Below are 26,857 nucleotides of genomic sequence, written 5' to 3'. Positions count from 1 at the left end.
GTGCAGTGCTGACCTACCTGTGCCACGGTCTCCCACTCTGTGGCGTCGTCCTCACTGGGGTGGATGCCATAGTTCCAGCAGCGCTGCACCACATACAGCACAGGCTCCACAGAGATGTTGAACTTAGAGGACCAGCGGATCTCCAGGCCTCCTGACAGCTGTTCCACAAACACTAGCTCCTTCCTAGGCTTCAGAGGAGCTCCTGAGAACACATACACATGACATCACTGCGAGACTGACTTTGGTAGAGAATAGGCCATGACATCACGGTGCGACAAAATTAAGGAGAGACATGACATCATCACCGGGAGACTGACGTTTGGAGAGAAATTACATAACATCACCACTGTGAGATTGAGACAGACAGCCAGACACTGTCCACTGGGTCATTAGCATGGTCATTGTGCTGTGATGGACCGTGATATACTCTTGGATGAAGAGAATGTGTTTTACCAGCTGTCTCTTTGGGGAGGCATTCAGTAATATTTCGCTGACAAAACATCCAGTGATTTTGCAGAGAGCCACATCAATTTACAAATACTCATAATAAACATTCATAAAATATAACTTATTCATAGAATTAAAAGATATACTTCTCCTTAATGCAACCGCTGTGTCAGATCTCAAAAAAACTTTACTGAAAAAGCAAACCATGCAATAATCTGAGTATGCTGCTCAGACAACGAATCAAGCCAAACAGATACACGCCATGTTGTGGAGTCAACAGAAGTCAGAAATAGCATTATAAATATTCACTTACCTTTGATGATCATCAGAATGCACTCCCAGGAATCCCAGTTCCACAATAAATGTTTGATAACTTTAATCTTTGTCCAAATACCTCCATTTTGTTAGCACATTTAGTAAACAAATCCAAACGCACGATGCGCAAGCAGACGAAAAGTCCAAAAGTTCCGTTACAGTTCGTAGAAACATGTCAAACAAAGTATAGAATCAATCTTTAGAATGTTTTTAACATAAATCTTCAAAAATGTTCCAACTGGAGACTTCCTTTGTCTTCAGAAATGCAATGGAACTCAAGCTAACTCTCACGTGAACGCGCGTCACCAGCTCGTGGCACTCTGCCAGACCACTGACTCAAAGAGCCCTCCCTCATTCCCCCCTCCTTCACAGTAGAAGCATCAAACAGGTTCTAAAGACTGTTGACATCTAGTGGAATCTGTAGGAAGTGCAATATGACCCCATAGACACTGTGCATTCTATAGGCCAAAAGGTTAAAAACTACAAACCTCAGATTTTCACCTGCCATATGAGTTCTGTAATACTCACAGACATCATTCAAAAATATTTAGAAACTTCAGAGTGAAACTTCTATCCAAATCTACTAATAATATGCATATATTAGCAACTGGGCTTGAGTAGCAGGCAGTTGACTCTGGGCACGCTTTTCATCCAAACGTGAAGATGCTGCCCCCTATCCCAAACAGGATAAAGTGGTGATCCTAACTGACCTAAGACAGGGAATTTTTACTAGGATTAAATGTCAGGAATTGTAAAAAACTGAGTTTAAATGTTTATTTTTTGTACCTTTATTTAACTAGGCAAGTCAGTTAAGAACAAATTCTTATTTTCAATGACGGCCTAGGAACAGTGAGTTAACTGCCTTGTTCAGGGGCAGAACGACAGATTTTTACCTCGTCAGCTCGGGGATTCGATCTTGCAACCTTTCGCTTACTAGTCCAACGCTCTAACCACTAGGTAAACTTCCGACATCAACTGCACATTAGGCACACATTACATTTGCCTCATTGTTCCTCACGTCAACCCATTCAAACGCTTTCAATGTGCAATAAATTAGATTTATTACAAGCTCGGTGAGGGGAAAGTGAACGGCCAGGACAGATGAACTCTCTCCTGGAGGATTGATTTCAGCTGAGAGGTAGTGACGTATTGATAGAGCATGGGCTGAGTGGTAATGAGATGGAGATTGGAAACAACGTTCAGGAGTACAGAAAATCACTGAATAAATCCCATACCTCTCGATTAAAATCACCTGGCGTTCTCACACACTTACCCAAGGACCTCGTCGCTCCAACTGAGGAGAGGGAGCACCTAGAGCTGCTCTGCATTCATGAAACACATACAGTATAAAACACGAACTCAAGGTTGTAAAGTAACAGCTAACAAAGTGCCCACAATAGTGTTGAATTGCTTGTGCTGCATAAGCAGGCTGCTTCATCCTGTTACATCTCTTTTAGAGGCTTTTTAACATGATTGATTAATGGTTATAAAATGCCGGGTGGGAGATGGAGGGCCCATTTGCCAGACACATATGGAGTCAGTCTTGTGTCTCGTAGATAGAGGCTCTACACAGAGGAAAAACTGTCTGCCATTGTTTTACAGCTCCAGCGTGTGTGTGCGTGCGTCAATGACGAACGCACAATACCACAGCATTCCTCCTACCCGTCTCATTTTCCCTCAGCCACACACACTCCTCATCCAACAACCCTCCACATGCAGCTAAGCGACCAATCCTAAACCCTCGCTCAGCTCTACCACTATGGGTCCTGGTCCCATCCAATAATCATACTCATAGGACTCATCCTTCAATGGCCACATACTTGCTCCGCCCCATCCAAAAAACCACAGCCATGATGTTATCCCTGATGAACAGTGATGAAGAGCTGAGCTTCCATTCATGTCTCACGCATTCCAACAATAACTCTCCTGGATGCCCACGCACACACTGTCATAACGACCTGGCTAATTACATGGGCCAAGGCAAAAGAGCACCAATCATAGTGGGAGGAACACAACACATCCAACAATACATTCTTCAAAAGGTTCATGTAGTACAATGGCCTCCCATAACGTTTAAATACAGATGAGTGCTCAGTGTCATGCCATGGTTACCAGAGCCATTAATATACATGGTTATATACAGCTCTGGTGGTTAACAATGAAGACATGTTTCACATACGTACATTAAATGACTGCATTTGTTTTGAAACACTGAGCAGCCACACCCCGTGGCGGTCAGGCACTGTTCACGCTCGTCTTGAAGTGGTGTGGAGCTAAGAACAGCTGGGGAGGGTGAGGATCAAGCAACAACAGCTTCTCCAGAGGGAGATGGCTCATGAGTAAAGACTGACAGATGTACATGAGGACATAGTTTGAGAACAAGACATGCTTTTCCACACTGGTCTGTGGTCTCCATGTGATAGTAGAATTATCCATTACGAATGATGACCAAGCCATCATGACTAAGAGTTAGAGAGCCTGCTGAACACTTGAACTGGACTGACCACCTACTCTGATTCTCCGCACCTTAGCACTCATCACAACTGACGCTACCAGACTCTTATTATACTGCTCAGTTTATACACTGCCCCCCCCCATCCCCAATACATATGTAAATATTTGACTATCAACTGTGCCTTCCTGTATTATACCTATACTGCTATAATGTTTATTATATTCTACTGGGCCATTTACTTTATTTTCGTGTTATTATATTTTATTGTTGTTGCATTGTCGAGAGGGAACCTGGAGGTAAGAATTTCCTTGGACAATGTATATCATGCGTATCCTGTACATACGACCAATAAAATTTGGAGAGTGTGCATGAGAGAGAGCCAGCGAAAGAGAGAAAAGAGGGAGGGAGAAGAGAGGGGACTAAAAAGAGATAAGAGCATCTGCCTCTGTGCGCTATATAGGAGCCTCTGTGCGCTATATAGGAGCCTCTGTGCGCTATATAGGAGCCTCTGTGCGCTATATAGGAGCCTCTGTGCGCTATATAGGAGCCTCTGTGCGCTATATAGGAGCCTCTGTGCGCTATATAGGAGCCTCTGTGCGCTATATAGGAGCCTCTGTGCGCTATATAGGAGCCTCTGTGCGCTATATAGGAGCCTCTGTGCGCTATATAGGAGCCTCTGTGCGCTATATAGGAGCCTCTGTGCGCTATATAGGAGGTTCTCGCTAGCCTCCCACTAAATACGAGTCTCTTAGAGGAGAAAACAAGAATATGGAGGATAGTCATACATACCATGCATTCATTAAGAAATAACGAGGCATTCTCATGATTAGAGTTTCCTATAAAATCTCAAACCCTGAAAAGTCTCAAATTTTGCACCACAGTGAAATAGCGATTTTCCATATGCTCACAACATATCTTATTCAGAACTCCACATTGCCAGTACAGCTTTGAAAACAGAAGTTTCAGACTTGTGAATAGTAAGTAATATCACTGAGTTTTGATGTAAAGACAACAGCTCTATATGGTAGATATAGGAATGGGCCCAGTAGGGTCTTCAGACGACATAGCACTTAGAAAAAGATCTGCTTTCTACAGTGCACCCTTCCTCAGTCACGGACACACCACACACACTCCCTGTCGACCTTCACCGGAGCGTGCATGCACACACCACACACATCTGAGAGCGATCTCCATGGGGGAAACGCTCCATTTGTGCACATACAGAAACAATTACTCTCTCCACACCGTGAGCACATAATTACACATTCATCACTGGAGATCAGGATTGGAATTTTATCCAGACTTAAACCAGACAGCTAATTAAAATGTGAAAATCTGATCCCAAAACAAAAATCAACCATAGGCTACAGCAAGTGTTTGGATTAGCAGGACAGGCAACTGTTTGGTTCTACACGTTTGTCTGTGATCTATGGTGAATGTTTTTAATTGAGGACAGTATATTCCTGCGTTAAACTCAAGGATATATCTCCTTTCATCTTTCTCCATCTACAAAGGCTGTACAACAACTGGCCATGACACTGCCATTGATTCTCTTAGAATATAGGAATATTATTAATGCACGCTTCAACACACACATATGCACCACCCCCCTCACACACATCTGTGTGTGCACTTCAAAAGTAATCCCAACTCTGTCACTGCAGTGCTTCAAAGAGTTAAAGAAAGAAGCAGCCAGGCTCCCCATTTCCACTGAGCCCAGTTCCATTCCTCCTGCCTTATTATGGCCCAAGGCTGTCAGCAGCCAGAGAGGTGGTGGGCTGCTGATATAACATACAACTGAAGAAGAGATGCAGCTTGCATCTCTTGTCACAGAGGCACAGAGTCTCGCTCTTACACAATGGGCTACGAGCTCTCCCCACAACATCCAGACACCTCAGGCTGTGCCATTAAACAGTTTTACTGGAGTGGAGTGCTCTCCCTCTCACTCTGTACATCAGCCTGAAGCTGATTTGGAACAATTTCACACACTGGATGCATCTTAAAATATGTACAGAATGTTGTGATTGAGTTGAGAAAGAGCAACTCACAGGAAATATTTGAAATGACTCAAAATTCAAATATATGGTTCACTGCATAGCTAATTGGAGTTTGCAGCACTAGTCGTGAAACTAGTAATTTATACAAACTGCAAGCTCAAGTTATAAGTCGTATGTACAGGATACACATGGTATTCACCATCCAACGAAATGCTAAATTACAGGTTCCTTCTAAACAATAAGAAATAATGAAATATAATAATACAAAGAGTAAATGGCAGTAGAATATATTTTTTAGCATAAGTATAATACAGGAAGACAATTAATAGTCCAATGTCTACATGTGTTTTGGTGATGGGGGAATTGGGGAGGCAAGTGTTTAAATTGTGCAGTATTTAGCCATAATAATGAGCCTGGTAGCATGTGATGTGACATGTTTATAGCATGAATGAGTGAGTGTGTGCTAAGGTGTGGAGAATCAAAGCAGGTGGTCCGTGTAATTAAAGTTTTTTTAGCAGTCTCTGAGCCTGTTGGTATCAGACCTCATGCTCCGATACCTTTAGCCCTACCGTAAGGGAGAGAACCGCTTGTGGCTGGGACGTGTGGGGTCCTTGATGCTGCAGGCCTTCCCCAGGCACCGTTTCGAGTAGATGTCCTGGATGGGTGGGAGCCCTGTCCCAGTAATGAACTGGGCTGTCTTCGCCACCCGCTGGAGGGCCTTGCGGTTGTGGACAGAGCAATTCCAGTACCAGGTTGTGATGCAACCGGTCAGTACACTGCCTGTAGTATTTGGAGAGGACCCGAGATGGTAGACTCGAGAGTTAGTGTTAAGGAGGTGTTGTTGCCAATCATCACAGCCTGTGGTCTGCCCGTCAGGAAGTCCATCAGGAAGTCCAGGATCCAGTTGCAGAGGGTGGTGTCCAGACCAAGGGCACTGAGCTTGGAGGGAACAATAGTGTTGAATACTGAACTGTAGTCAAAGAACAGCATTCTCACATAGCTGTTCCTCGTGTCCAGATGTGTTACAGCCATTTGAATAGTGATGGAAATGGATTCTTCAGTGGATCTGTTGGAGAGGTAGGCAAATAAAAGTGGGTACAGGGTGCCTGCCACACTGGCCTTGATAATGGCCATGACCAGCCTATCGAAGCACTTCATGATGACCTGGGTGAGTGTTACAGGGCTAGTCATTTGTGAATGTCACCTTGTTTCTCTTGGGCACTGGGATGGTGGTCTCCTTGAAGCAGGCGGGGACTACAGCCTGGGACAGAGACATGTTGCAGATGTCAGAGAAGATGCCCGCCAGCTGGTCAGCACACACTGAGGACACAGCCATGGATGCCATCTGGGCCAGCGGCTTTGTGAGTATTCACTCACGTCAGCCTCGGAGAGCGGAAGCACCTGGTCAGAAACTCTTCCTGGTGGGCTCGGGATTGTCTGCCTTGAAGCGAGCATAGAATGTGTCAAGTTCATCTGGGAGGGAGGCTTCGTGGGCCTCCCACACAATTAGATTTGCCTTTGTAGTCCGCGATAGCTTTTATTCCTTGCCACATGAGTCATGAGTCGGAGTTGTCCAACATCAATTCAAGTTTAAGCCGGAATCCTTAATGGTGAAACTGCCATGTCTGTTTGCAATATTACAACAACAAAGAAGTTACTGCAATCTACGAGTTACTGCAATCAGGTTGACACAGACATCATTGCACGTGTGATAGAACAGAAGAATATGTATTGCAATATTATTTTCACCACGTTTGGCGACGCGCCTCACCACCACTTAGTTAACAAAACAAAAACAATACCCATGGGGCAAACAGTGGTGCTGTTCTCCCTACTGCGGATTCAATCTTTAATAGTAACAAAATAGTATTTTATCAATAGTATTGATCAATATATAATGACAAAAGGAAGGAGCAGAAATCTCCATGTGCATTTTAATAGTCCTGTACAGTATCTAGCGTCGGTGTTGTACCCAGTGGATGTTATACTGCACATGTACATGTGTGTCATTGTACCTTTGTAGAGGTTCTTGGGGTTTTGACAGGTGTGTCCGCAGCCATTGGTGCAGCACTTCTTGACAGCGGAGCACTCTCCATCCTCCTCGCAGCTCTCCACACAGGCTGCAGCGAAACCACTGGCCTTATCAGGAGCCGGGCAGTCCCCCTGCTTCACCCCCTCCACAGACTTCAGGAACTCACAGCTAGTCAGACACTCATAGTGCTTCTTGGGAAAGAGAGTCTGAAGGGTAGAGGGGGAGGAGGAGGTGGTAGGAGGAAGAGAGGGAGGAGAGGGGCAAGAGGAGTAGGTAGACAGGAGGAAAGGCAGAGGAAAAACATCTATGCTAGATGACTTGTAGCAGTGTGACAGTGTGTTAAGCTTCCAGGCCTTCATTAAGATCAGTTTATTGGTCAATTGCACACAAGGTAAGACCGAAATTTAACTTTGATTTTAACCCAGCCCCTCTGAAAGACACATAGTGCCTGGGAAGGTGCCTGGGAACAAGGTGCCTGGGAAGCTGTTGTTGTGGGGGGGGGGGGTTAAGTGCCAACCCCGAGCCAACTTGGTGAAAATTCTGTCAATGTGCCCTTGAGCAAGGCACTTAACCCTAGTTGCTCCTGTAAGTCACTCTGGAAAAGGGCGTCTGCTAAATTACTAAAATGTAAAATGTCTAACAGGCAGGTCAGTGAGCCTACAGGGATTGTCCTGTTTACGTTTGACCTGATGACTCATTTGAGTGGTGAGTAAGTTAAACAGCTCTGATTCAATCTAACAGAGTGCCATTACATTACAGTAGAGAGAAAAGAGTCTCCACTTCGCTTGACGCTCTTCATTCCCTCAGACTTTCCTCACTCTGGAGGGAGCACTCAAACTCAGAGATGACATAAGTACCTCGCATAAGTCCTGGCACTGGTTTTCCTTCAGGTCCCAGGATTCCTTGCAGGGCTCAAGGCACTGTGAAAGGGAGAAGGAAGGGTGTCAGTGCTTGAAAGAGACAGCCAGATCAAAGAACTGTGTGTGAGGGAGGGTCTCTCACTCAATTCAATGTAAATTCAAAGGGGCTTTATTGGTATGGAAAATAGAGTATACACACACACACACACACACACACACACACACACACACACACACACACACACACACACACACACACACACACACACACACACACACACACACACACACACACACACACACACACACACACACACAGCAAGTGAAATAAACAAACAAAAGTGAGAAGAAACAAATTCAACAAAATCAAAAAACTATTAGAATATTATCAGTAAAACTGAAAGTTTAAATATTAGACATTTCAAGTGTTATATTAATACAATTTTAGTCACATGCACTAAATACAACAGGTGCAGACCTTACAGTGAAATGCTTACTTATGAGCCTCTAAACAACAATGCAGTACACATATATACACACACACACACACACACACACACACATATATATTTTTTAGATAAGGATAAGAATAATAAATCAGAGTTAAAGAGCAGCAATAAAAGGGGTGTATCGGTGCAGAGTCAGAGTGCGGGGGCACCAGTTAGTTGATGTAATATGTACATTTAAGTAGAGTTTTTAAAGTGACTATGCATAGATGATAACAGAGAGTAGCAGTGGTAGCAATACAAATAATATGGGTGTTCAGGAGTCTTATGGCTTGGGGGTAGAAGCTGTTTAGAAGCCTCTTGGACCTAGAATTGGTTCTCCGGTACCGCTTGTCGCCCGGTAGCAGACGGAACAGTCTATGACTAGGGTGGCTGACAATTTTTAGGGCCTCTGACACCGCCTGGTAGAGAGGTCCTGGATGGCAGGAAGCTTGGCTTCAGTAATATACTGGGCCGTTCACACAACCCTTTGTAGTACCTTGCGTTCATAGGCCAAGCAGTTGCCATTTCAGGCAGTGATGAAATCAGTCAGGATGCTCTCGATGGTGCAGCTGAAGAAACTTTTGAGGATCTGAGGATACATGCTAAATATTTTCAGTCTCTTGAGGAGGAACAGGCTTTGTTTTGCCCTCTTCACGACTGTCTTAGTGTGTTTGGACCACGTTAGTTTGTTGGTGATGTGGACACCAAGGAAACTTGAAGCTCTCAACCTGCTCCACTGCAGCACTGTCAATGAGAATGGGAGCGTGCTCTGTCCACCTTTTCCTGTAGTCCACAATCATCTCCTTTGTCTTGATCATGTTGAGGGATAGGTTGTTATTCTGGCACCACACGGCCAGGTCTGACCACCTCCCTATAGGCTGTATCGTTGTTTTCGGTGATCAGGCCTAAACTGTTGTGTCATCGGCAAACTTGATGGTGTTGGAGTAGTGCCTGGCCGTGCAGCCATGAGTGAACAAGGAGTACAGGAGGGGACTGAGCATGCACCCGAGGGGGCCCTGTGATGAAGATCAGCGTGGCGGATATGTTGTTACCTATGCTTACCACCTGGGGGCAGTCCGTCAGAAAGTCCAGGATCCAGTTGCAGAGGGAAGTGTATAGTCCCAGGGTCATTAGCTTAGTGATGAGCTTTGATTGTAGCAAAAATTCCCTGTCTTTGGTCAATTAGGATCATAACCTTATTTTAAGAATGTGAAATGTCATAATAATAGTAGAGAGAATTATTTATTTAATTCATTACATTCCAATTGGGTCAGAAGTTTACATACACTCAATTAGTATTTGGTAGCATTGCCTTTAAATGGTTCAATTTGGGTCAAACGTTTTGGGTAGCCTTCCACAAGATGTTGGGTGACACGCACACGCTTTTTCAGTTCTGCCCACAAATTTTCTACGGGATTGAGGTCAGGGATTTGGATGAACCAGACTTGTGGAGGTTTGTTTTCCTGAGGTCTTGGCTGATTTATTTTGATTTTCCCATGTCAAGCAAAGGGCACTGCGTTTGAAGGTATGGCTTGACAAACATCCTCAGGTAAACATCCAATTGACTCAAATGATGTCAATTAGCCTAACAGAAGCTTCTAAAGCCATGACCTCATTTTCTGGAAAATTCCAAGCTGTTGAAAGGCAGTCAACTTAGTGTATGTAAACTTTTGACCCACTGGAATTGTGATACAGTGAAGTATAAGTGAAATAATCTGTCTATAAAACAATTGTTGGAAAAATGACTTGTGTCATGCACACAGTACATGTCCTAACCGACTTGCCAAAACTATCGTTTGTTAACAAGAAATTTGTGGAGAGGTTGAAAAATGAGTTTTAATGACTCCAAAATAAGTCTATGTAAACTTCCGACTTCAACTGTAGGTATTCCTTTTGTCCAGGTGGGAATGTGCAGTATGGAGTGCAATAGAGAATACATCATCTGTGGATCTGTTAGGGCGGTATGCAAATTGGAGTGGTCTAGGGTTTCTGGAATAATGGTTTTGATGTGAGCCATGACCAGCCTTTCGAAGCACTTCATGGCTACAGACGTGAATGCTACGGGTCAGTAGTCATTTAGGCAGGTTACCTTAGTGTTCTTGGGCACAGGCACTATGGTGGTCTGCTTAAAACTTGTTGGTATTACAGACTTGGACAGGGATAGGTTGAAAATGTCAGTGAAGACACGTGCCAGTTGTTCAGCGCATGCTCACAATACACATCCTGGTAATCCATCTGGCAATGCGGCCTTGTGACTGTTGAACTGTTTAAAAGGTCTTTAATCACATCGGCTGCAGAGAGCATGATCACACAGTCTTCCAAAACGGCTGGTGCTCTCATGCATGTTAGTTTTATTTGCCTCGAAGCAAGCATAGAAGTAGTTCAGCTTTTCTGCTAGGCTCGTGTCACTGGGCACCTCTCGGCTGTGCTTACCTTTGTAGTCTAATGTTTTGCAGGCCCTGCCACATCCGACGAGCATCAGAGCCGGTGGAGTATGATTCGATCTTAGTCCTGTATTGACGCTTTGCGTGTTTGATGGTCTGTCAGAGGGCATTGCGGGATTTCTTATAAGCTTCCGGGTTAGAGTCCAGCTCCTTGAAAGCGACAGCTCTAGCCTTTAGTTCAGTGCAGAGGTTTCCTGTAATCCATGGCTTCTGGTTGGGGCATGTATGGGTCATTGTGGGGACAGCGTCATCGATGCACTTATTGATGAAGCCAATGACTGATGTGGTGTACTCCTCATAACCATCGGAGGAATCCCGGAACATATTCCAGTCTGTGGTAGCAAAACAGTCCAGTAGCTTAGCATCTGTTGGGGGCACGTAAAATGTCTGCCTTCTTCTCCGGCGCCATCTAATGCAAGCAGCTATTATCAGCTACGCACAATTAGTTGTAGTACAAATATTAGGGGAAGATATATTAACAGATAAATATTGGGTAGTATTTTACATTATTGTTTGTGTTCCACTGGTTGCCCTTTTCTCATGGCATCGGGCCACATATTTTGATACTGGCAAATATGTCTCTAATGTGGTCATACATTTGTCAGGAGGTTAGGAAGTGCAATCATGTCTTCTCTTAAGCGCCATGTCTGCATGCGGCGACCTCTCTCAATAGCATGGCTATGCGCAGAGTCTGTACATAGTTGAGGATTTCTTAATTTTGAGTCAATCACAGTGGTCAGGTATTCTGCAACTGTACTCAGTTTAGGGCCAGAGATCATTCCAATATGTTCTGTTTTTTTTGGATGATTATTTCCCGTGTCAAATAGTTCATCTTTTTTTACTTTCTCAATTTGGGTCCAATTTCATTGCTGCCTTGAAGCTCTGTTTGTGAACAGAGCCCCAGAACCAGCTGGCTGAGGTGACTCTTATCTAGGTTAATCTCTCTGTAGGTGGTTTTAGAATTGAATAGCTCTTTTCTGAATTTTGATAACTAGCGGGTATAGTACAAATTATGCATCTCTCTCATCTGAAATGTACATTAAAATATTATATTACTGGTAAATGTACAGTGTTGTAACAAAGTGCAAATAGTTGAATTCTCCCGACGACTGCCAAGCACCTCCCTCAGCCACTTCCATGGCACACACCACAATCAGCGATCATACCTCTGTTGCAGATGCCCCACATACCTTCTGAGAACATCAACAATTTTCTACAAAAGGGAGGTAACAGGCCAAGGTCAAAGGGGGATTTGTTTCTGAATAGAACAAAGAGCACAAAGTTGTCGTGACTTCCAAAATCCATTCAATAGCTGGATATTTTGTCTGGCTCTTCTGCCCTTGACAAATTCCTTTAAAAAAATGCATCAGCATAACCCCCCTCAACCACCCTCCTCCCCCCTTCCACCTCATGTCTGGACCTGATACAGTTTGGCACTGGCACCAACGCTCTCCCGCTCTTTGAACCTCGACCAGTCGTACACATATAGCATAGTTAATAGATGATTAACACACCCAGTTAAAATGTTCTTGGGATTCCCTTTTCAAACACGTGGAATTTATTTACTGGATGTTCGGCGCAGGCATGGAATCAAAGAGCAGCCTAGTTGTGACTGCAGTGCAAGTTGTTTAGCCCAACATATCAGATGAGGAATTGAAAATGAAAATACACCAATAACGGTCAGACTCCAATCGCTGTAAATACAACAGCTTGCCCTCCACAAATCAAACTCAATAAGGCTAAATGTAATAAAAAACATGCATGTCCAATGGAATCAGGCATCAGATGCCACAGCAGAAAAGGGGCATGAGTTCAGAACCTCAGGTACGATAAAGGGGCTGGCGGTTGATGTGTTCCTGGTGCTGCTAGTTGGCTGCTACAGAACCAGTGGTACTAGCAGAGCCCATAGGAGAGTCTCCCACAGAGGAACCACTGCTTCTGTGTGGTTTTGACGGGACAAAACCACAGTGACCAGAGACCTGCCAGAGCTAGTCAGCTCCATTCAACTTGGACCCTCTGCACCAGCTCTAACAGAAACCCAGCAGCTAACTGCCAGACTCCCCCACTGCATTCCTTGTATGGGAATGTCCAATATGTTGGTCAGCAGGGGGGAATCATCTTTGATAAACGAGATGGAGACCTTCTGTGAGAGGAGAAATGAGAGCTAACGAGTGTTCGTGAGGTGAACTTGTGGCCAAAGACTTTTGGATGTCTCGCTTCAAAGACCATTAGATACAGTATATTAGTCAGTCAGAGGATAAAGTACAGTATTTGTTCATGTTTCACTGACGCAGAGACGAGCGTATAATAATCTCTTAAATTGCACCGTTGATGTAAGAAATGACTCATCTCAGCCAGGGAGCTGAATCTGTGTTTATGAGTTTTTAAATTAGCTCATTAGCAGCATCTGTCGTTATGCCATTTCCAGTGAAAAGTTTATTTGCTTTTTATGGAGTGCGTAAACCTGGCTTCTGGGAGGAATATGGAGGAATCAGGGCCCTGTGCTCAGCTCACCTGCCAGTTCTCAATTACACACTGTGGTCTCTCAGAACTCTGGTCGCTTGGTCTCGCCTCCTGAGTGGGGTTGGCGGAACACTGTCTGGACACTCAAGTGTTGAGGAGTGAGAGAAAGGGGATAGAGGCGGGAGACCGTTACATTTTTCTTCAGCGGCTTCAACCTCCCCTAAAACCAAGTACAGTACTGACTGTATGTGATGAGCACAAATTCAGAATGAACCCCTGGAGACTCAAAATAAACCACAAGGGGGGAAAACACAGAAATAACTTTCAAGAAAACTTCAAGTGCATTAGAACAATAGTTTTACATAAAATAACATACTCATTCATAATAAAATGCATGTTTACATAATCCTACTGGTGTCGTCCTCACAAATAATAAGTTATATGTGCTAAGTTAAGCCTAACACATTTCCAGTTGCAGTAAATTATAGTAGGCCTCCTTGGTAGTAGCAGCACTAACGACCAGCCTATCTAGCCTAAAGAAACCTCAGCCAGCAGACACAGCACATGCCAAAGCCCTAAAATCCCATCTACAAATCACTTAACATACCGTAAGCCGTGGGATCAAGCCAATTTCCCCATTAAAAGATCATGTGTGCATGGGAGTAAATGCATTCCATTGGTTGAAGAAAGGCTCAGGTCCCTGTATGGTTCATCACAATTGGATATAAATTCAGCAAAAAAAGAAACGTCCGCTCACTGTCAACTGCGTTTATTTTCAGCAAACTTAACGTATGGTCATACAAATGTTTACACAACAAGATTCAACAACTGAGACAAACTGAACAAGTTCCAAAGACATGTCATGTGACTAACAAAAATGGAATAATGTGTCCCTGAACAAAGGGGGGGGGTCAGTATCTGGTGTGGACACCAGCTGCATTAAGTACTGCAGTGCATCTCCTCGTGGACTGGACCAGATTTGCCAGTTCTTGCTGTGAGATGTTACTCTTTCACAAAGGTACCTGCAAGTTCCCTGACATTTCTGTGGGGAATGGCCCTAGCCCTCACCCTCCATCCAGCAGGTCCCAGACGTGCTCAATGGGATTGAGATCCGGGCTCTTCGGATCTCATACAAGCAGTATGGCTGGTGGCATTGTCATGCTGGATGGTCATGTCAGCATGAGCCTGCAGGATGGGTACCACATGAGGGAGGAGGATGTTTTCCCTGAAATGCACAGCGTTGAGATTGCATGCAATGACAACAAGTTTAGTCCAATGATGCTATGACACACTGCCCCAGACCATAATGGACCCTCCATATTTCAATAAACGCAAATCCAACCAGCACCCCTGGTGAGACAAAACCGCAACTAGCCAGTGAAGAGCACTTTATGCAAGTCCGGTCTGGTCCAGCAACGGTGGGTTTGTGCACATAGGCGACGTTGTTGCCGGTGATGTCTGGTGAGAACCTGCCTTACAACAGGCCTTTACAAGCCCTCCGTCCAGACTCTCTCAGCCAATTGGGGCGGCAGGGAAGCCTAGTGGTTAGAGCATTGGACTAGTAACCAGAAGGTTGCAAGTTCAAACCCCCGAGCTGATAAGGTACAAATCTGTCATTCTGCCCCTGAACAGGCAGTTAACCCACTGTTCCTAGGCCGTCATTGAAGATAATAATTTGTTCTTAACTGACTTGCCTAGTTAAATAAAGGTAAAATTAAAAATATTTAAAAAATAAAATAAAAAATGCGGACAATCTGAGCACTGATGGAGGGATTGTGCATTCCTGGTGTAACTCGGGCAGTTGTTGTTGCCTTCCTGTACCAGTCCCGCAGGTGTAATGTTCGGATGTACCGATCCTGTGCAGGTGTTACACGTGAACTGCCACTGCGAGGACAATCAGCTGTCCGTCCTGTTGCTCAGTGTTAGGCGTCTCACAGTACGGACATTGAAATTTATTGCCCTGGCCACATCTGCAGTCCTCATGCCTCCTTGCAGCATGCCTAAGGCACATTCACGCAGATGAGCAGGGACCCTGGGCATCTATGTTTTGGTGTTTTTTCAGTAGAAAGGCCTCTTTAGTGTCCTAAGTTTTCATAACTGTGACCTTAATTGCCTACCGTCTGTAAGCGGTTAGTGTCTTAACGACCGTTCCACAAGTGCATGTTCTTTCATGGTTTATTGTTCATTGAACAAGCATGGGAAGTAGTGTTTAAACCCTTTACAATGAAGATCTGTGAACTTATTTGGATTTTTACAAATGATCTTTGAAAGACAGGGTCCTGAAAAAGGGACATTTCTTTTTTTGCTGAGTTTATAATTGAAGTGAAAATGGATTGAAACTTGCGTTTGAAATGCTTGCGTGTCAAGACAAGTAGAATTCAGATGGCATTCCATGCTCAAAAGATTACAACATAGATCCGACCTTGTATGTTCGTGCATGAAGCTTATCACTTGACATTCGTCTCACAATAATTTAGTACGAAAATATGTTTTCATACAATAAAAAAAAAAAAAAAGCAAGGAAGTGGATGTCATAAAAAAAGAATTTGTATTCGAGTTCCTCACTGTGAGAGCTCTCCCAGGTAACTGACAATCTATCAGCGTTTCTCGACAGTCACACCTACAGAACTGACAATTTAGTAGAAGAGGGGGTGTGAGCCATGACAGATGTCTTGCCAAAGCAAATAGGAGACGCTCTGTATAATTACAAAGGTGACTCATCAATCAAAAGACAATATAGAAGGGAAGGCGGCTAATTGTGCTGGTCATGTTGCATCTGTCTGGTTAACCTGGGTGTCAGTCGGAGATAGAGTTGAAGCTAATGCCTAAGACTGGACATCCAGAGTAACATCTTTTGGAATAACAATGTGACATGGGATTGTTCTATGATGGGTTAACATATTTATATGCAAGTTTCTACACAAAAAAAAATATGGTGAATTGAACTGTTTTCACTCCCAGATGTGAACGAGCACATTGACTATCGGTAGAGGCTTGAGTTCCACCAGAGCTCTTGGCTAGAGCAATGTATGAACAAAAGTGTTTGTGCTCCTGACTCTCCCTTTGTGTTCTTATCATCCTCCCAAAACAGTGAGTGGTACAGTACATTCTGCATGGCGAAGTAGAGGCAGCCATGGCCCATCACTCCCCATTTCACGCTGTAGTAAAACACAGCAGTTGTTGCACTGGTGAGCCCTGAAAGGCTTTCTGTGGGGCTGATGTGAGAGTGAATGGCTGCCAATGCCACAGCTCCGTCCTCAGTTCTCTACGGAGTAGGGGGGTGGGGAATACTGCTTAGCCGTGTGTGTGTGTGTGTGTGTGTGTGTGTGTGTGTGTGTGTGTGTGTGTGTGTGTGTGTGTGTGTGTGTGTGTGTGTGTGTGTGTGTGTGTGTGTGTGTGTGTGTGTGTGTGTGTGTGTGTGTGTGTGTTAATCCTAGAACTCCCATGGGCGGCTGCTGGTTATCTTAGTCCATCGTAAAAAAGGCTCACTTCCCAACGGGGACAGCTGGAACAACAAACTCTGAAAAATGTCTTGCATAAAATGTCACAGAAAGTGTTATGCTTCAGTTAATGAAGCGTGAAACGCTACCAGTCGAGATTGCCGCAGGCTACACAACACACACTGTAGACATAATAAAAGGCAGGAACATCATTCATACTAACGTATTACATAGGAGACTGTTTCCCATACCGTCTGAGCATATTTGTACAATCATGGGGCGGGTTTAGGAGAGATGCGTGTGGCTTTCTGACGACAAGCTATATGATTAATTTCTTTATTTCATAAACGTCCTGTGATCCATAAAAATAAACATTTCTATACGTGGATAACCAATATGATAGCTTTCCATCCATTCTTTCAACTATGAAGTTGACTATAATGTCACGTAGGCCCTATTAATACACAACAGGACTCCCAATCCATTGTATACATTCCCCCCTATAAAGCAAAAGATGGTTGGAGCCAGTAGAAACTATCGATCGTGGCCCTGAAGTTCAATGTCAGCTAAATTGGTGGTGGGGGAGATATTTACGAGGAGTGTCTGGAGTCTCAGGGAGGGTGCAGCGCTGCAGCAGTAGGGCCAAAACTCCTCTGGGAGAGGGCTATATGGAGGGATCTCTGTTGTTGATCACACACTGTAAATCTCGCCTCCTATCGCAGAGAAGTTATGACCCTTATCTGCTGCCCGGGCACTTTTCACACAAGTCACCAGACTCAATTACTCCAGCGCCACTCGCATGCTAAGAACCCAGCTCATATCTATCAACCCACACAGGAGCTACCTGGTTAAAGTTCCTGCTCTTTATCCCTGTCCTTTCCCTCCCGCAGTCTCAGAAGAGCTGCTATGAGCACCATAACTCTTGATGTTTCTCCAGTCTTCCCTACGTTGCTCCTCATTCTTATTCATGGCAGACGGCCCACTTCAAACTGCATAGCGATTTCAAAGTCAGCTTGATTTCCATCCACATCCATTTTAGTCAAGCGTTTTATTTCAACCCTGTCCTAGAAAACATTTTTTTAAAGTGAATTTCATTACATATTTGAAAATAATGAATTGAAGTTGTACATCTGGTGAGGAGTTTCCTGTCAAAACAACTGTGAGGCCAACACATCAGAACAGTTTAAACAGATTTCATTGAGTGTTGGGTTGTGAATAATGGGAATAAGTAGAAAATCATACATGCTCTAAAGGCTTTCCAATAGGTCTTTGATTTGCCATCAACTTTCATAGGATTGTAAAAATGTTGACAATAAATCTGGGTGGAGTGACTTTCGTGAGCTATTACACAATAAAGTTCAGTGTACCTTGAGTTCAGTAAACCGTCGACGTTCCTTCAGTGGACTGTGAGTAACATGAGGTGTGGGTGTGCATTAGGCTCTCAAGTTGTCTCTCTCTCTCTCTCTCTCTCTCTCGCTCTGTGCAGTAAACCAACACAGGTGCGTTTGGAATTTCAGTCAAGACACACTGCCACACTAGAGTGTGTGAGTGGATTAGGTATGTCAAGGTTGGAGGAGAAGGAGGCCGATTAACTGAAGTGCTCTAACTTGAAACTTGATTCTACACACCCCCCCCAGCACACACGCACACACAAATGGGGACTTACGCATCCATGCACATGTAGCTTATGGGGATGTGTGAAACTTAAGCCTTGTTCACATTATCCATAAGCACTCCATTACGTTGCGCCAAATGTCATGCATTTCAAATGGGGACGTCCACAACGGAGTGGAATCGCCACATCCGGACACATGTGTTAGTCACACTGGTCGCTGCTTCATGCACGGACCAATGAAACGTAGGCCCCCAGTCACCTTCAGCATTCAAATGTTTGTAAAATGACTGGAGCAATATTAGGCTTTATTAGTTGAGTGACAATCAACATTAATTTGGTAGGTTATTGTCGATTTTATGTCAATTGTTCAAGTTCCCCATCAGCAATAGTTTTGCTATGAACAATCATGTACAGTGAGTGTACAAACATTAGGAACACCTATCTAATATTGAGTTGCACCCCCTTTTGCTCTCACAGCAGCCTCAATTCATCAGGGCATGGACTCTACAAGGTGTCGAAAGTATTTCACAGGGATGCTGGCCCATGTTGATTCCAACGCTTCCCACAGTTGTGTTATTAAGTTGTCTGGATGTCCTTTGGGTGGGAGACCATTGTTGATATACACTGGAAACTGTTGAGTGTGAAAAACCCAAACCGGCGTGCCTGGCATTCAAATCAAATCTTATTTGTCATTGGTTACAATGAAATGCTTACTAACAATCCCTTAACTCCTTATTGAACTGCATTGTTGGTTAAGAAAATATTTACTAAATAAACAGAAGTAAAAAAAAAAAAAGTAACAAAATAACAATAACGAGGATATATACGGGGGGTACTGGTACAATGTGCGGGGGTACAGGTTCGTTGAGGTCATTTGTACATGTACGTATGGGTAAAGTGACTATGCATAGATAATAGAAAAAGCATAGCAGCAGTGATAAATGTAATGGAGTGTGTGTGGGGGGAGGGGGGGGGGTTGTAAATGTAAATCTTTTCAGTCTCCTGGGTTATCAAGTCATCTTCACGACGGTCTTGGTAATAATCAATAATTATGCTCTTTATTTCACCATCTTGCTTACAAAACGTTATTTGTTCATCAACAATTGTGAATAACTCACCACAGGTTAATTAGAATGGTGTGCTTGAGAGGATGCATAGAACTCTGCAATGTTGGGTTGTATTGGAGAGAGTCTCAGTCTTAAATCATTTTCCATACACAATCTGTGCCTGTATTTAGCTTTCATGCTGGTGATGGCCGAGAATTTACTCTCACATACGTACGTGGTTGCAAAGGGCATTATTTTCTTAACAGCGCAATTTGCCAAGGCAGGATACTCTAAGTGCAGCCCAATCCAAAAATCTGGCAGCTGCTTCTGATTAAATTCTATTGTCACAGAACCGCTTGTTGCAATTTCAATGAGGCTCTTGTGGACTGGAGGCAGGGCGTGAAAGGGATAACGAATCGAGTTGTTCGTGTCATCCGTTTTGGGAAAGTACCTCCGTAATTGTGTACCCAACTCACTCAGGTGCGTCGCTATATCGCATTTGACATAGTCCGTTAGCTTGAGTTCATTTGCACACAAAAGAACCAAACAATGATGGAAAGACCTGTGTGATGTTCTTGTCAATGAAAAAAGAGAAGAGCTCCAACTTCTTAATCATAGCCTCAATTTTGTCCGCACATTGAATATAGTTCTGGAGAGTCCATGGAATCCTAGATTCAGATCATTCAGGCAAGAAAAAACATCACGCAGATAGGCCAGTCGTGTGAGAAACTCGCCATTATACAAGTAGTCAGGCAAGTGAAAATTATGGTCAGTAAAGACAACTTTAAGCTCATCTCTCAATAAGAAAATAAAACATTTTTAAAAAGTGTCAATACTTTGCCCCTTGAAAACGAGCGCACTTCAATATGTTGTAAAAGTGTTACATGGTCGCTGCCCATATCATTGCATAGTGCAAAAAATATGAGAGTTCAGGGGCCTTGCTTTAACAAAGTTAACCATTTTCACTGTAGTGTCCAAAACGTCTTTCAGGTTGTCAGGCATTCCCCTGGCAGCAAGAGCCTCTCGGTGGATGCTGCAGTGTACCCAAGTGGCTTCGGGAGCAACTGCATGCACACGTGTGTTACCACTCCACTATGTCATGGCTTTTGCGCCATCAGCACAGATACCAATACATCTTGGCCACCAAAGTCCATTTGGATGTCACAGAGCTGTCCAGTACTTTAGAAATAGCCTCCCCTGTTGTCCTGGTTTCCAGAAGAGAGGTCTTCCTTAATTGGCCCCTCATAAACGTAATGGACATATACCAGGAGCTGTGTCAGGCCCACCACGTCTGTTGACTCATCCAGTTCAAATCAAATTTTATTTGTCAGATACACATGGTTAGCAGATGTTAATGCGAATGTAGCGAAATGCTTGTGCTTCTAGTTCCGACAATGCAGTGATAACCAACAAGTAATCTAACTAACAATTCCAAAACTACTGTCTTATACACAGTGTAAGGGGATAAAGAATATGTACATAAGGATATATGAATGAGTGATGGTACAGAGCAGGATACAGTAGATGGTATCGAGTACAGTATATACATATGAGATCAGTTGTAACACATAGAATTCACTGGCTTGTATGCAAAGCAGTAATTGTTTCAAAGCATCTCCTAAAGTGTCACTGATGCATCGTGAAACAGTGTTATTTGATGAAGACATTTTCTGTATAGTGTTTTGGGCCTTTTCCTGAGCATTGTCCCAGTCATATCCATGGGAGCAGGAATAATTAAGTCCTCCACAATAGTATGGGGCTTGCCTGTCCAAGCCACTTGGTAGTTCACCATATAAGACACTTCTAGGTCCTTCTTATTAAATTGGTATCTGTTGCTTTTATACATATCTTAATTCATACTCCCATGGCTAATTTTTCAAATTGGCATGTTTTTTTAAATGTCTGTGCAAGAGTGAAGGTTTCATTGAGTTGTGAGATAGTACTTTTGTACTTTTGCACATATAAACACACTGTGGCTGAGGAAAGGCACTACTCCCAATATGTGAACCCCAAATCAAAATGTAGTTCTCATCATATTTGTGCATCTTCATTGGTCCAACATCCCAGTCTGTTGTTCGGTGCTTTCCCGGGTAAGGGGGCAGTAGCTCTTGGGATGCATTAGATTCACAACTGTCAGTGTCCATAATAGCTGGGCTAACAACAAATGTAGGGTTACTGATGCTAGCATTGGATGTGCTCGTGGAAGCAGAATAACATGCGTCGTCGAAAAGGTGCAGTACTACCAGTAGAGCTGGTATGTGTCTATGGACGCGGGCCTTATTTTTTTAAACCATTTATCCATTTTCAAGTAAACGGAATGAGCAGCAGCTACGTTTGGCTACATACGGATTCTCACGAGAGTGTAACGAGAGTGTAACAGGTAATGTGATTGGATGTTAATCTTTTGACCAGGCTACCTGTATTTGACATTGTGTTGTTATTTCACTGAATACTAGGATGGTTTAAATTTAATTTTTGGCAGTGAAACGAGGCTACTCAGGCGAGAAAAAAACCTCATCCAAATATATAACCCCGTTGGAAAATATAAAATGGACCGTTTCAAAATGTCAAGACTTCTTTTTTAAAAATGCGAATCACATTTTTATTTGGTGTACCCATGTACTACAGCGTATTCAATTTACGAGCAGAGACATTCTTCAAAAGGACAAAGGACTCAGTTGGGCAAAACGGCCTTCCATCTACCACCAACCTACCGAAGCGCAGCTCTGAGTAAATATTTATTGCATTTTCCTTTTCCAAATGGGCGGTAATTTAGAATGCATAAGATACTGTATTTACGATAGCACAGCTTCGCCATTTGTTCCTCAGTCTTCCCGCTCTTTCACTCAAACCCAGCCCTTTTCTTTTGTGTAACCAGCTGTCATATCTGTTAAGCCCGCTAGGGACGTTTTCCTTTATGACGTAATTTGTAATCAAGTTATGATTTAAATATGTGTATGTGTAATTCTGTGTGATTAGTTAGGCATTTAGTAAATAAATAATTAAACCCAATTTTGTATTGCTGATTCAACTTGTTAGCCAGGGTTCGTGCAGATAATCAAGAATTTACAACTTTAAGATGAGACTGAATTAAGATGACGATTAATATCGACTGGTATCGATGTAAAATATTACTAGGTCTTGAAGAGTTATTCGGAATAAATTTTATAGAATAGCATGTCATATCACTTAATCCGGCATAGCCAAAGACACGACACCCCCGAAGGCATAGTGCGTACCTCAATTTAGACATCCAACCAAATCTCAAAGAAAAATGCATCGTTTCTGTATCGTATCAGAGCCCATGTATCTAGATACATATCATCTTGAGAGGGAAAGATGCACCTCTACTTTTATCTAGCTTTTCGCATGCCACCTTCGGGAAGACGGTGACGTGTGCTAGCAACGCAGAGGTCCTGGGTTCGAAGCCTCGGTGTGAGCCGAATCAGGAGGAAGCGGTACTCGCTAAGCAAGGAGCGTGACGTCCTTCACACACGCACACAGCTCTGGTTTGACTCAAGATGACATAGACTTCAATGGCATTCTCATTGGTTTGTGTTGGTTATGATGTTTACCATGGATTACATGACTCATGTTACCATACGCCCTCTCATAGGTTCACAGCACAGCGTAAAGAACACACAGACATGCCTCTTTCTATATGTCTGTCATAACAGACTAGTGGAGAAAACAGTCTGGTTTCCATTCCCCTCTTCCTAGGGTTCATCAACTCCTTTCACAAGGTTATTATCTCAGATTGTTTCTAAAACTCATTCATCAACCACTTGACATCCGCCATTTGGTGTCAATTCATAAGTAGAGTTGCAAAATTCTGGTAACTTTCAATAAAGTCTCTGGTTTTTCCGAAATCCCGGTTGGATTTCTGTAAAACCAGGGAATTTATTGAAAGTTACCGGAATATTGCAACCCTAGTGATAAGCTGTCAAAGCATATAGCAATTAAATATTCCCCAAAATATTTGTATAGCTCATGCACCAATATAATTAACAGGGTAATAACAATGAGCAAAAGGAATGCATGACAAGTCACCATACATTTCTTGTTCTTTGACACAATTAAATATTACATGTCAACTCTAAAACGGCCTTGAAAGAAGTTATAAAACTTTGTGAATACCATTATCCACCCAATGTTTTCAAAACAACATTGTGCCCTAATGTAGAAAATAGACTAAATAAATAAAAACCCTTGAATGAGTAGGTGTGTCGATATTTTTGACTGGTAATGTAGGTGTTCCTTTTGTCCAGGAAGAAAAAAGGTCAGTGTGGAGTGCAACTGAGATTTCTTCATCTGTGGATCTGTTGGGGCGGTATGCGAATTGGAGAGGGTCTCGGGTTTCCGGGATGATGGTGTTGATGTGAGCCATGACCAGCCTTTCAAAGCACGTCATGGCTGCCGACATGAGTGCTATGGGGCGGTAGTCATTCAGGCAGGTTACCTTAGCTTCTTGGGCACAGGTAATATGGTGATCTGCTTGAAACATGTAGGTATTACAGACTCGGTCAGGCAGAGGTTGAAAACTTTCCAGCTGGACCAAGCATACTCTGAGTACACGTCCTGGTAATCCATCTGGGCCCCGAGGCTTTGTGAATGTTGACCTGTTTAAAGTCATCTGGAAACAGCTGGAGCTCTCATGCATGCTTCAGTGTTGCTTGCCTGGAAGCGAGCATAAAAAAGGCATTTAGCTCATCTGGTAGGCTTGCGTCACTGGGTTGCTCACAGCTGGTTTACCCTTTGTAGTCCGTAATAGTTTGCAAGCCCTGCCACATCCGACGAGCAACAGAGCCATTGTAGTAGAATTCAATCTTAGTCCCGTATTGACGCTTTGCCCGTTTGACGGTTTGTCTAAGGGCATAGCGGGATTTCTTATAAGTGTCCGAATTAGTGTCCCGCTCCTTGAAAGAAGCACCGCTAGCCTTCAGCTCGGTGCGGATGTTGCCATTAATCCATGGCTTCTGGTTGGGATATGTACGCACGGTCAGTGTGGGGACAATGTCAGCATCGGTTTGTGGTGGTAAATAGACAGCTACGAAAAATATGATGAAAACTCTTGGTAGATATTGTGGTCTACAGTTTATCATGAGGTACTCTACCTCAGGCGAGCAATACCTCCTTAATATTAGACATCGCACACTAGCTGTCATTGACAAATAGACACACCCCCAACCCTCCTCTTAATAGACATAGCTGTTCCGTCCTGCCATTGCACGTAAAACCCAGCCAACTGAATATTATTTGTGTCATCGTTCAGTTACGACTCGGTGAAACATAAGATATTACAGTTTAATGTTCTGTTGGTAGGATAGTTTTGAGCAGAGATCATCCAGTTTATTTTCCTATGATTGCACGTTGGCCAACAGAACGGATGGTAGAGGCGGGTTACACACCCGCCGATGAATTCTCACAAGGCACCACGATCTCCGCCCCCTGTATTTCCGTATTTTCTTCATGCGAATGACAGTCCATTGGACCTGGCCTCGGAGAAGCAGTATATCCTTCACGTTAAACTCTTTAAAGAAACATTTTTAGTCCAGTTCGAGGTGAGTGATCGCTCTTCTGATACCCAGAAGCTATTTTCACTTATAAGAGACCGTTAATTAGAAACAATGCGAAAAAACAAAACAGCAAAGTTGGTTAGGAGCCCGTAAAATGGCAGCAATGCCCTCAGGAGCCATAATAACCAATGGTTGAAGACTTGCTATTCTGTTCTTCAATAGAGAGCGGGAAACAGTGAGCAACCTAGCAGGTGGTATCACAGACATTTTGAGTTTCACTTTAATTATTAATTTAAATGCAGTTGAAGGGAACAGACAACAAAGAGCATTGGAGGAATATCTTGCCAGAAAGGGAGAAGGGGAAAGAGGGGGAGGAGGAGGGGAAAGGGGAGAAGGAGGGGAAAGAGGAGGGTTCATGCATTATACATGTCATTCTCAGAGATGCCTGTTTAATTTATGAGCTCAAAAAAAAAAAAACACAAAAAAAATCTTTAAAAAAGCCCAACCCAGCCAGGATCGAGGCTTTGTCTGTCTGCTGTGGAATGCAATAGCAGTTCACTTAATACTTCAGGACGCTGACGTTTCATCCAACAACATCCAACTCACTACTATGTAATTTCTGAAACATACCGACACAACAATCAAAGCGGCAACGAAGATGATGACTCATTCTGGTCTGGTCGTTTGGTACTGTTGTGACATTACACCACCAGCCAGCCAACCAACCAAGACAAGAGGTGAATATTACAGTGGCTGGTAATGTGAGCCTCACTTATCATCTTTCTCAGGGCTCGGTTTACATGTCATGACAATTAGACTCAACAGGATGTCTCCATCAGATGGGGTCAGATGGGTTATAAACATGTCGTTGTCCTTTCACTGTGCTGCGGTAGCCTGGGAAAGTGATGGGCCCTCTGTGGCAGTAGCACTCTTTGTCACGCACCACTCAGCTTAACGTCCCATCTGATTACTGTACTCTAGTCTCCCCCTCATACCAGTGATAATAGGAACCACCACATCGTCCTGCTTGATGATGGATGGATGAAAGTGGAGCACAGAATGGGAGAACAAGCTAATGCACTTTCCCAGCATCACCCACAGACATTTGTTTAGGCTTTGTTTCCCAATGCAAGATAAGATTTCAAGTTGTGATAATCAGATCATATTTTCCACACAATAGGAGAGAAAGAGACTACCATGTAGTCTGTGGTGAATTGTGGGCGATTAAATGCATTTAGTCTTTGCCAACGTGTTCCTGTTGTTTCCATACACTTCGACTCGAGGAATGACAAATTAAATGTAGATGATCTGGAATCTGGAAGCGTCAGACCACTCACTATCTAGGTGAGAAACATCTACAACATCACAGGTCTTCATAGGGAGTGAGACTGACCTAATCACATTCCACTGCTATCTGGATTGGAAGTGTTTCTCTCTGACACTTCAAATCCTCTAGTGGCAGACACAAATGGTAGGTCTTCTCCCTGAGTAAACTTGATCTGTATCATCCGGGGCAGCAGGGTAGCCCAGTGGTTAGAGCGTTGGACTAGTAACTAGTAACCGGAAGGTTGCAAGTTCAAACCCCCGAGCCGACAAGGTACAAATCTGTCGTTCTGCCCCTGAACAGGCAGTTAACCCACTGTTCCTAGGCAGTCATTGAAAATAAGAATTTGTTCTTAACTGACTTGCCTGGTTAAATAAAGGTAAAATTAAAAAATAAAATCTCTACCAATGAGAAT

At 43.5% G+C, this 26,857-nt stretch overlaps 1 protein-coding gene across 2 annotated transcripts in view; it reads right to left on the bottom strand.

Annotated features, from left to right (window-relative positions):
- Positions 1–26,857, bottom strand: part of LOC124044120 (anosmin-1-like) — a 64,693-nt gene that overhangs the window by 18,166 nt on the left and 19,670 nt on the right. For both annotated transcript variants that reach the window (XM_046363590.1, XM_046363591.1), the window contains 3 exons: positions 8,104–8,166; positions 7,230–7,452; positions 18–202 (listed from right to left, as the gene is read on the bottom strand). In XM_046363590.1, the coding sequence (XP_046219546.1) occupies positions 18–202; positions 7,230–7,452; positions 8,104–8,166 (471 nt within the window). The remainder of the gene's footprint in view (positions 1–17; positions 203–7,229; positions 7,453–8,103; positions 8,167–26,857) is intronic.

The sequence above is a fragment of the Oncorhynchus gorbuscha genome, linkage group LG09 (assembly GCF_021184085.1).
Source record: "Oncorhynchus gorbuscha isolate QuinsamMale2020 ecotype Even-year linkage group LG09, OgorEven_v1.0, whole genome shotgun sequence".
In the NCBI taxonomy this organism is placed as follows: domain Eukaryota; kingdom Metazoa; phylum Chordata; class Actinopteri; order Salmoniformes; family Salmonidae; genus Oncorhynchus; species Oncorhynchus gorbuscha.
The sequence above is the reverse complement of the archived record's forward strand: the minus strand, read 5'-3'. Positions and strand labels throughout refer to the sequence as shown.